Here is a 12,447-nt window from a genome sequence, read left to right as displayed (position 1 = left end):
GGTGGAAACAAAGTGTTTTTATTAAGTTGAACATGTGCTCTTCATGACAGAATGTAATAATTTGGTGACATCAACAACACCAAAATCACCAAGTTGCGCTACCCAAAATGGACTAATTTGATGGAAGGACCTTGTAGTCACCATAATTCAAATCTTAAAGGGCAATTCTGCCACTTTTAAACATCATATTCATTATCTCCTGCACAATACTAGTATCTACATACAGTGCCTTGCGAAAGTATTCGGCCCCCTTGAACTTTGCGACCTTTTGCCAAATTTCAGGCTTCAAACATAAAGATATAAAACTGTATTTTTTTGTGAAGAATCAACAACAAGTGGGACACAATCATGAAGTGGAACGACATTTATTGGATATTTCAAACTTTTTTAACAAATCAAAAACTGAAAAATTGGGCGTGCAAAATTATTCAGCCCCCTTAAGTTAATACTTTGTAGCGCCACCTTTTGCTGCGATTACAGCTGTAAGTCGCTTGGGGTATGTCTCTATCAGTTTTGCACATCGAGAGACTGACATTTTTTCCCATTCCTCCTTGCAAAACAGCTCGAGCTCAGTGAGGTTGGATGGAGAGCATTTGTGAACAGCAGTTTTCAGTTCTTTCCACAGATTCTCGATTGGATTCAGGTCTGGACTTTGACTTGGCCATTCTAACACTGGATATGTTTATTTTTGAACCATTCCATTGTAGATTTTGCTTTATGTTTTGGATCATTGTCTTGTTGGAAGACAAATCTCCGTCCCAGTCTCAGGTCTTTTGCAGACTCCATCCGGTTTTCTTACAAAATGGTCCTGTATTTGGCTCCATCCATCTTCCCATCAATTTTAACCATCTTCCCTGTCCCTGCTGAAGAAAAGCAGGCCCAAACCATGATGCTGCCACCACCATGTTTGACAGTGGGGATGGTGTGTTCAGCTGTGTTGCTTTTACGCCAAACATAACATTTTGCATTGTTGCCAAAAAGTTCAATTTTGGTTTCATCTGACCAGAGCACCTTCTTCCACATGTTTGGTGTGTCTCCCAGGTGGCTTGTGGCAAACTTTAAACAACACTTTTTATGGATATCTTTAAGAAATGGCTTTCTTCTTGCCACTCTTTCATAAAGGCCAGATTTGTGCAATATACGACTGATTGTTGTCCTATGGACAGAGTCTCCCACCTCAGCTGTAGATCTCTGCAGTTCATCCAGAGTGATCATGGGCCTCTTGGCTGCATCTCTGATCAGTCTTCTCCTTGTATGAGCTGAAAGTTTAGAGGGACGGCCAGGTCTTGGTAGATTTGCAGTGGTCTGATACTCCTTCCATTTCAATATTATCGCTTGCACAGTGCTCCCTGGGATGTTTAAAGCTTGGGAAATCTTTTTGTATCCAAATCCGGCTTTAAACTTCTTCACAACAGTATCTCGGACCTGCCTGGTGTGTTCCTTGTTCTTCATGATGCTCTCTGCGCTTTTAACGGACCTCTGAGACTATCACAGTGCAGGTGCATTTATACGGAGACTTGATTACACACAGGTGGATTGTATTTATCATCATTAGTCATTTAGGTCAACATTGGATCATTCAGAGATCCTCACTGAACTTCTGGAGAGAGTTTGCTGCACTGAAAGTAAAGGGGCTGAATAATTTTGCACGCCCAATTTTTCAGTTTTTGATTTGTTAAAAAAGTTTGAAATATCCAATAAATGTCGTTCCACTTCATGATTGTGTCCCACTTGTTGTTGATTCTTCACAAAAAAATACAGTTTTATATCTTTATGTTTGAAGCCTGAAATGTGGCAAAAGGTCGCAAAGTTCAAGGGGGCCGAATACTTTCGCAAGGCACTGTATGTGAAAATGGCCCGTTTCTGTGATTAAAAAGATAAGATGAAAGATCCTAAAAAAAGCTTCACTGTTTCATCACAGGGTAGGATCAAACTTAAGAAAAACGGTTATTTTCAAAAACCTGCAACAGGTTTCCAGCCAGAGAGAGGGTCTTTTCTTGCTCCCCACGTCAATGCGAATTTCATATTTTTCAAATTCACAGATTTTTCCTTACTTTCCTTCCCCCGTCTATGGTCACCCAGGTCTAAAAGGCTCATTATATTGAATGAGCAAGCTGTGAATGTTCCACGCCAGAGCAGTTGGAATATTCTCGGTCGTTTAATGATTTCACCACCTGTAATCTTGCACGAAATGGAGAGAAACAATGTTTCATGCTGAGAATTCACTGAGGCTTTTGCTTTGTTCTTAGACTGATGTCCTATTGGGAAGATTCCACTGTGGCTTCATAGGACTGGTGTCCCTCTGAGTCTATAGTCTCTGTGTGCTGGTCTGTTATGGCTCTCCATGGATAGGGATTGGCAACATTGTGAAGAGATGAGCACTCAAACAGAGGAAGGTACAATACCAACCTCTTGCTCAAAGACTTTGTGATGGAGCTGTTTTCTTAAAATAACTTCAAAAAATACATTATTCAAAATGTTATGTCTTACTTCAAGTATGTCATTTGTAATATATCTGAAGTAGGACGGAGCAGACACATTTGGTCTACCTTTCTGTCAAGGTTATTCTATTTTCTCATTTAGGTTATTGTGGAGGTTTTCAGGTTATTCTAATTTCTCAATTAAACTTGATCTTTTTCATGAGGTATACACACTGTAATGTCAGAGCATCATTAACAGGGAGACCAGACAGTGTGAATGTTGAGAGAATCTGGGACCTTATTCAAAACCCAGCTTGATGCTTTGACTGGGAGAGCAAGTAATCTGTGACTTTCATGTCTTCCCACTTGTAGTTTTTTTTATAGAACTTTACACAATGCCTTCCATCTATTTAAAGTAAGATGATGAGGGTTGATTGGACAATGGACTCCAGTGCTAGCTATGTCATGTGACCAGACATGCCAGTGGTGAGAGGGAGCTATGCGTTGCCCTTTTTACTCTTGAGTTAACAAGTCCAGCGCTGGGCTGAAGAGAGACCGCTCCTTGTCCCGGCGGTGTGCCATTTCCCCCTGTCCTTTAGGCTCCAGTCCAGACGGCTACTGAAAGACCTATTATCCCCGGGTCTCACCATAAAAGTCTCACTCAATCAAGCATGGCCATGTTGTCAAACCCTTAGTTTGGTATCACTGCCTCACTTAAGTGTTGTGCTGTCCTGAACACGTTCCATACACATAAATTGATACAGCACGAGGAGCACAATGTGGAACCGGACAGCTCGGTGGTTCCTCCTGGCTTCAACATCAATCACCAGCCCACAGAAGACGGCACGGCCTGACAGCTAGCTGCAGTCTGGGAGATCACTCTGACAACAGCAATACATTGACACACGCAAAGTATGGGAGCGTGACTCACACAGGGACATTTGAATACCAAACCTGCCAATTGAACATTTCAGGCTTCGCTAATCATGACACTTAGTTGATGGACAGTGACAAGTAGGCAGATATTCTCCCACAGTTGCAGTAATATGCTCCTCAGATCATCATTAGACGTGGTAGGATTCTCTCAATTGTTGACTTATTTTCTTTCTCCTTTCCATTAAATCACAGGGTAGGCTTACTTTAATCCACAAACAAATATAATTAGGAATTTCATGCCATTCAAAACCCTATTAGTTGACTTGCGTGACAGTATACATGGAGTCTTAAATGAAGTTTCCTTCATCACCCCTACTGGCTTTTAGACAGACAGATTAGATAGAGGTCATCTGATGCTGCTCAGCCAGTGGCTCTGAGAGCTTTATGGCATGAGATGTACGTACTTACCAATCTAGCCACTGGACGTATCTGCTGCCTGCCCTCTGCACCTCTTAAGTGACGGACACTGGACAGACTCCAGACCTGCAGCACTCAGGGCTACTCCTTATCACTGCTGTCAGTCCCCATTAGGAGTCTGCTGAAGATGAGGCCCTATCTGATAGCTGTGTGTGTGTGCATGTGTGTGTGTGTTCATGCGTGTGTATGTCTTTGTTACTGCATGGATGCCTGTGTTTTGTGTCTGGATGTCTTTAAGGGGGAGAACAGGTGTTGGATGTCTAATGAATGAAGCATTACACATTAGCTACAAAGTTTCTTATAGGAAAAGGACACAAGGTCTTTGAACATAGTTTAGCTGCGGGGGGAAAACATGCTCCCTTTGTGCACCGCTGTTTACTGTTTTAATTAGCATTGTTAATTGGCTCTTTGTATCACCCTGGTGACAGGCCTGTCACTTGATGGTATTGATGGCGCTGATGTCCCTAATTTGTCTTCTTGTTAGGGATGGTCTGCTGTGGACGCTGGTGTTTTGTTCCTTGTCATTGGGGCATCATTGTCCGTCTGTCTGTTTAGACTGGGCACATGACACTGAAAGCAGATAAACAGCTTGGTAAACAAATCATCTGTCGTATCTGCTGTGGAGTGTCCATTTTCCCATTGTCTCGTCACCTCATCAGCCCCATGGTGGCTTGTCCTTGAGTCACAACAAAGGCCTTTATCGATCCTACAAGAGGGTAGAGGAGATATTAAAGCCCCTCATGCTCCAAAGCTGCTGCAGTATCCTCTCTGCCATACTGTAGATCTGGCAGGCCAGAGCACCCAGCACAACTCTCCTCTTCTCATTGACCTGACATTCCAATGTACCAAAAGTTGAGTTCCTATCACCTTACCCAACAAGCACCACAAAGAGGTCCTCTCTGAGCTTTACTGTAGTCTACCTCCGCTGTCCAGTTCTCCATCTGATAACACAATGAAGCACACCCTAATTTACCACCAAATTTCTTGCCATGTTTCCCGAGGACATCCTGTATTCCCTGGCCTGTCCTCTTTGTGAGTTACAGTAGAATGGACTGCTATTGAGTTCAGAGCCAGCTGTCTAGTGTCCAGTCGTTTAGCCTGATGTCCTGTGTTTGTCTCCAGGCAGGGAGATTTAGTATAGAAATTATCCTGAGAGGAAGATATTGTCCATCTTGGCAGGGAAGGTCCTTCAGGGAAGGCTTATTTTCTGCCTGACTGTGCCAATGGGCCTACTTATATTGGGCAGCCTTGTTTTCTATGGAGACAAGGAATTGGAAGGAACTTTGATAGTAATATAGAAATTCTGATGTGCACCTTCATTCTGAAAGGGAAAATGTACTGTCTAGGTGGAATGTGACATGTTGTGTCAGTAAAATACTTACATATTGCCAACTGCATACATTTGTTTCTTTATGCACCATTGCAGGAAGGGCTGCCAAACTTCCACCCCCCTTGATTATGCAACACCTTTCCCTCCTGCCTGGTGTGTTGAGTTGATGTTTTGGAACTTTCCGCCCTCCTTCGCGAGCTGCCCTCAGGCTGTGCTTTGGCAGAGTCCTCACTTCCTGCCGCTAGCAGCTCATCCCGACTGCTCTGGTTGCCCTTGGCAACAGGTCAGCAGCCAATCAGGGTGTTGGAGTGTCCCGCCCGCAGCTGTGATGCAGATGAAGTATTTTCCTTCCGAAGCGGCCATCCATCACCAACTTCCTGTAATAGATGTGAGATGTGACATCACAAGCTGAGAGGCCATCTGCACTCCACGGGTTTCTGGGATATTTCTGTCATTGCTCAGAGCATGCGTTTGTGCTGGCACCGTTTGATCACGGGGTAACACAAAACTTTCCCAAGGTCAAAATGAAGATGTCAGGGATACATGAGGGATGGTGGTCTATCAGTGGCTGGAGAGGCTGATGTAGGATAACCTTATGGAGAGCACTCTGGGTTAAAACAGACCTGTATTGGATTATAACAGTCTGGAGGACAAGTATGTTGTACTGCATCATGTCTTCAGAAGAATCCTCAAAATGATGGTACTCACTTCAGAGGATGGTCAACATGACATAAGGCTGGAATTAAGATACTGCATGTTACCCTTCTAAAATAACTAGAGAAGAAGATTATTGTAACTATAGATGCATAGCAGGTTATGAGCCTAAAATAGTTAATGGCATGATGCAGAGGTTGTAGCGCCAGACAGATGGGTGTAAATACAAGAGCTGGAGCTGTGCGGAGAGTGCCCATCGACCGGCGGAGTGACGAATGGAGGCCCACAGAGACACCACCTTTCCAGGCTAAGGTGACTGAGTAGCAACAGTGGGGTATGGAAGGGGGATGAGGAAGGTGCTGGCACTCAAAGCCAAAATAGGGCAAATGGGAGGCACCCTATACAGACAGTGTGGTGAAGAAGGTGCAACAGCGCCTCTTCAACCTCAGGAGGCTGAAGATATTTGGCTTGTCACCTTAAACCCTCACAAACTTTTACAGATGCACAATTGAGAGCATCATGTCGGGTTGTATCACCTCCTGGTACGGCAACTGCTCCGCCCACAACCGTAAGGCTCTCCAGAGGCTAGTGAGGTCTGCATAACGCATCACCGGGGGCAAACTACCTGCCCTCTAGGACACCTACAGCACCCGATGTCACAGGAAGGCCAAAAAGATCATCAAGGACAACAACCACCCAATCAACTGCCTGTTCACCCCGCTACCATCCAGAAGGCGAGGTCAGTACAGGTGCATCAAATCTGGGACCGAAAGACTGAAAAACATCTTCTATCTCAAGGCCATCAGACTGTTAAACAGCCATCACTAACACAGAGAGGCTGCTGCCTACATACAGACTCAAAATCATTGGCCATTACTGATCTCATTTTTTAAATGTAACCTTTATTTAACTATGCAAGTCAGTTAAGAACCAATTCTTATTTACAATAACGGACTACAAAAAGGCAAATGGCCTCCTGCGGGAAGGGGGCTGGGATTAAAAATAAGTAAAATATAAATATAGGAAAAAACATCACGACAACACAACACTACATAAATAGAGACCTAAGACAACAACAGCATGGTAGCAACACAAAACATGGGACAAACATTATTGGGCACAGACAACATCACAAAGGGCAAGAAGGTAGAGACAACAATATATCACACAAAGCAGCCACAACTGTCGGCAAGAGTGTCTATATTCTATACCATCTATTGCATCTTGCCTATACCGCTCAGTCATCGCTCATTCATATATTTATATGTACATATTATTATTCCGTCCCTTTACTTAGATTTGTGTGTGTTAGGTAGTTGTTGTGGAATTGTTACTTGTTAGATATTGCTGCACTGTCAGAACTAGAAGCACAAGCATTTCGCTACACTCACATTAACATCTGCTAACCACGGGTAGGTGACCAATACAATTTGATTTGATTTGTCTTCTTTGTTAATCTATGACATGTTAGCTTCCATACAGTGTGATGTGTTTGCACGTGCATGTGTTCACTGAAAAGACACAAAGGCATGGACCTCCACCCAGACACTCAATTCAGCCCAAGGATGGATTGTTTATGAGTTAACAGCTTTGGATAATGGGATTTCACCTACAAGGCCTTGGATTTATGTTTCCTAGGTAATATCTGAGCGTTGAAAGGAATAATAATACAAAAAATACACAATTTATTTTTATACGGGCACTTGTTTCAATCATAGAGGTGTGACAGATAGACAGGTCATATCTGAACATCAACAAGGAAATGACAAGAGGTGAACAATTATGTCTCTGTGTCATTTCATCATTTTGGTCTGTCTGGTAAAGAATATATTCATAACAGCACCTTCACTGGGGAACCTATGTGTCCATCTTTGATGAAATATAGATTACTGGTAGTTGTCACTCATTTTTTTTCTTGTTCTGGTCCTATGAATTATAATCGTACATGGGGGAATTTTTTCTCATCGTTTTCCCTATTGTCTTAACAGTATTTATGTGTGTAGTGATTCATCTAGATTGACCAGCATTTAAAAAAAAATGTTTTCTACATTTTGCCTTAATCTAAATCATTTTGTTATTATCTGTGTTTGTGATCTAATCCAGCTCGGCGTCATGGCAACAGCATGCAGAGTAACCACACAGTTTTATGATCAAGTGTCTCAAGTTATTGATGCCTTCCATAATGTGGTGGGGGCTGGGGGCTAGACTTGTGAATTTTTAAAAAGCCTGGGCGGTAAGTAATTGCCACTGTGATGCCTTCCACCTTCGTGTTTTTGGCTGATGCAGTTGATTTACCCCCACTAAGTGCGGAACACAGTGTGTTGTAGCCTGGTAATTTATACTCCACATTTCTCTACTGGTTATTGCTTAGTTATTTACTGCAAATGGTTCTATTTGTTCTGTGAGGAAGAAACTAGGCCTTTTATTTATTTATTTATTTCAATTAATAGTAGCGCGTCAGAGGCAGGATTTAGAGGCTTTGTGAAATGAAACAGTGTAACTCCAGTAAATGCCTCCCAGCCAGGGAGAAATTGCCTTGTTGTTGACTAAACTAAAGGCTAACAGCGCCATATGTTCATGTTATAGGGAAGAACCTTAACATGGTCCCCTCAGACATGAAGCTGGGAAGAAATGTTGCCCGCACCTTCCTCGACTACTACAGGCACAACAACTTCATCGATGACAACAAACTACAAATCCCAAATCACATCAACAGGTAGTATTTCTAATGACACATTTCAATAACTTGTCCAGTTTACATCCTATTTGTTTAACTTGATAATATTCACTAATGTTTTTGTGTCCTCAGTATGGAGGTATTGTCCCAGGGTCGACAGGGGAATGGAAATGGGAATGGGAGGACTTCTGGGAGTGAGAGAGGAGCAGAGAGGAAGAACCAGAGTATCACAGGAGAGTACTAGACACCTGGCAATAACATACTGGAGAGACCAGTCCAGTCTGACCACTGTATAAGGCTCCTGACTCACAGCCCTACACTATATCCACACAGCCCTACACTATATCCACACAGCGCTACACTATATCCACACAGCCCTACACTATATCCACACAGCCCTACACTATATCCACACAGCCCTACACTATATCCTCACAGCCCTCATGAAAATTAGATGCATCAGCCCAAGACAAAGGATGCAATTTCACAAACGGATCACTTTTGGATAACATGTTAATTGGAGGATATTTACCCATGGAACTTCATTAGAGCAAGTTGCTCTGACTGTATGAAATGTATGGGACGAATCAAGCTGACACATACATCTCATGTTCCATTTGAGGCCTTCATACGTCATTCATATATTTTACCACAATGTGCTTTTTCCATTTTAGGTATTGCTTTTTATTCAAATGTATTCACGCATGTCATTGAAAATAAGTGCATGTGTTTTCTCTTGTAAGTAACTTATTTTGTGTTTATCTTGCCGCTCTGTATCCTACATTATTTGGAGGGGTGTAATGGGAGGGGTAACCCATTTTTGTTTAGTCATGACCTTATCGGTATCTAAGTATTCTGTTGATAAAACTATGAAATATAACACACATTTGTAAGTTTGTGAAATTGATGGTTAGTCATTGTCAGTGCATTAGTTTACACAGGTGTTTCCGATTTAAAGGAAACAGACTTAGGGTCAATTTGATTTCAACTGAAGTCATTTCATGGATTATAATATAGAAGAAAATTCATGAATTTGAAATCCCTCTAGAAAATGATGGGTATCTATCAAGTATGAACTTGCCCTGAATTGACTGATATCCATTAATTTCCATATCTTACTGCAATGTAAACATCTATTCAACCTATCTGTTCAGAGCACAGAGTGCTTTTCACTGCATTATGTAAAACACCATCCATGGGACTTGCTCAACACAAAGGCATAAGTAGGAGAGCTAGAGAGAATGGTACATTAGTCAAGTGTGGCGTGAAGAACAACATGTAATTTTCAGACCAGTCATTTGGAATAAGTGAGGCAATCTGTCAGCATAAAAGCATACACAAAGGACTTTTACATGGTTGACGAGAAGATGGAGAGGCTGTACGAGAATGACGAAAGACATTTGTCTTTTGATGCTTTCACTGAACATGTGTCAGACCTGGACCTGTCCAACACTAAAGTGCATGTTAGCGCATCTCTCTCTCTCTCTCTCTCTTGCACACACACACACACACACACACACACAAACAAACTGCATGCACACACACAGGAAAATGCTTCCTTCTATTCAAAGTGCACGGTCCCCACTGTGCTGCTATCATTTTAAGCTTTATCTAGAGATATTATTCTCTATTGCTTTCTCAATGAGACTGGGCACATTACTTTCTAATTAATTGTACACAGCTATGCATGCGAGAAGTTGAGAATTGTTAATACATTTTCTCTTCAATAGTCAAGAAAATTATATTTCTAATTAGCCGTCCTTACATTTGTTATGCATTATTTAGCCTCTTACCAAATCCCAGAGGCTCTTGTTTATCTAAGAGGATGGTTAATTGCAGCTGCAGGTAGCCTAATGGTTAAGAGCAGTGGAAATCATCCTCAAGGTCGCTGGTTCAAATCCTTGAGACAACTAGGTGAATATCTGTCAATGTGCCCTTGAGTAAGGCATTTAACCTTAGTTGCTCTGGATAAGAGCATCTGCTAAATTACTCAAATGTAAAAGCACTGCAAACAAGTCTGTTTAGAGCCCCGCTGTGGTCAGTGTCACCCTGTATATAACAAAGCCAGTAGAGGTTGGTGTGTATAACTACTCATCTAAAGGATGATCATGAATGCAATACTAATGTGGGGTAGGACTGGAAGTTTGTTTTTCTTAGCATTACTCAAATAAAATAAATGCGTGGCATGATCTAAAGTCCACTTATTTGATCGCTCTTCAGCTCTCATCATTTATCAGGACTACTATGTAACTATTTATTCTCAATCTGCCCAATAAATGGTTTTGGACTTTTGTTGGATCCACTGAACACAGTCTACAAAATGCAGACTGATTGAATTCCAGTTTTATTTTCCCCCAAGAGTCACATGACCACCAATATCAGAGTAGCGCAGAAGGTGTTGTATGCTGAAGCAGTGCAGACAATTGAGAAGGATGGGTCCAAGGATAAGGGATCCTGTGAGTAGTAGGTCTGTGCCAGCACAGAGGGATAGGTTAATGAGTAATATATGCTTCAGTATGGTTGGCTTCTCTGCGTTCATAGCAATGGTTATCAACTGTGCTGCAGAAATGGAACATAAATCGTAGAAAATGGATGTTGTGGTGGCAGCTCCAGGGAAGTATTTGGGTATACGAGACAAGATTTGACTTTAGAAGAGTTACTTACTGGATGTGTTGAGTGGTGGTGTCCCTTTCTTCCAGGCCATTTGCATGGTACAGGAACAGATAAGGTCAAGGTTGTGGAATGGGTTTTTAATGTTTTAGTGTAGGGTTAGTTGGAAGAGTGTTCTTTTGTATATACAGTACCAGTCAAAAGTTTGGACACACCTACTCATTCCAGAGTTTTTCTTTATGTTTTATTATTTTATACATTGTAGAATAATAGTGAAGACATCAAAACTATGAAATAACGCATATGGAATCATGTAGTAACCACAAAAGTGTTAAACAAATCAAAATATATATTATATTTGAGATTCTTCAAAGTAGCCACCTTTTGCCTTGATGACAGCTTTGCACACTCTTGGCATTCTCTCAACCAGCTTCATGAGGTAGTCACCTGGAATGCATTTCAATTAACAGGTGTGCCTTGTTAAAAGTTAATTTGTGGAATTTCTTTCCTTCTTAATGCGTTTGAGCCAATCAGTTGTGTTGTGACAAGGTAGGGGTGGTATACAGAAGATATCCCTATTTGGCAATAGACCAAGTCCATATTATGGCAAGAACAGCTCAAATAAGCAAAGAGAAATGACAGTCTATCATTACTTTATGACATGAAGGTCAGTCAATCGGAAACATTTCAAGAACTTTGTTTCTTCAAATGTAGTCTCAAACGCTATGATGAAACTGGCTCTCATTAGGACCGCCACAGGAAAGGAAGACCCAGTGTTACCTCTGCTGCAGAGGATAAGTTCATTAGAGTTACCAGCCTCAGAAATTACAGCCCAAATAAATGCTTCACAGAGTTCAAGTAACAGACACATCTCAGTATCAATTGTTCAGAGGAGACTGCGTGAATCAAGCTTTCATGGTCGAAATGCTGCAAAGAAACCACTACTAAAGGACACCAATAAAAATAAGAGACTTGCTTGGGCCAAGAAACACGAGCAATGGATATTAGACCGGTAGAACTCTGTCCTTTGGTCTGATGAGTCCAAATTTGAGATTTTTGGTTCCAACCGCCGTGTCTTTGTGAGACGCAGAGTAGGTGAACAGATTATCTCTGCATGTGTGGTTCCCACCGTGAAGAATGGAGGAGTAGGTGACACTGTCTGTGATTTATTTCAAATTCAAGGCACACTTAACCAGCATGGCTACCACAGCATTCTTCAGTGACACATCATCCTATCTGGTTTGCGCTTAGTGGGACTATAATTTGTTTTTCAACAGGACAATGACCCAACACACCCTCATGCAGTGTAAGGGCTAGTTGACAACGAAGGAGAGTGGTGGAGTGCTGCATCAGATGACCTGGCCTCCTCAACCCCATTGAGATGGTTTAGGATGAGTTGGACC

The 12,447-nt window shown here is 41.9% G+C and overlaps 1 protein-coding gene across 1 annotated transcript in view; it reads left to right on the top strand.

The window, feature by feature from the left end:
- The window catches only part of agbl4 (ATP/GTP binding protein-like 4), a 409,012-nt gene extending 398,286 nt beyond the window's left edge, over positions 1–10,726 (top strand). The window contains exons 12-13 of the mRNA XM_021604030.2: positions 8,371–8,473; positions 8,567–10,726. Coding sequence (XP_021459705.2) covers positions 8,371–8,473; positions 8,567–8,678 — 215 coding nt within the window. The 3' untranslated portion in view covers positions 8,679–10,726. The remainder of the gene's footprint in view (positions 1–8,370; positions 8,474–8,566) is intronic.
- The last annotated feature ends 1,721 nt before the right edge of the window (positions 10,727–12,447 follow it).

Source organism: Oncorhynchus mykiss, chromosome 5 (genome assembly GCF_013265735.2).
Source record: "Oncorhynchus mykiss isolate Arlee chromosome 5, USDA_OmykA_1.1, whole genome shotgun sequence".
Classification (NCBI taxonomy): Eukaryota; Metazoa; Chordata; class Actinopteri; order Salmoniformes; family Salmonidae; genus Oncorhynchus; species Oncorhynchus mykiss.
Note: the sequence above shows the minus strand (reverse complement) of the source record. Positions and strands in the feature narration are given on the sequence as shown.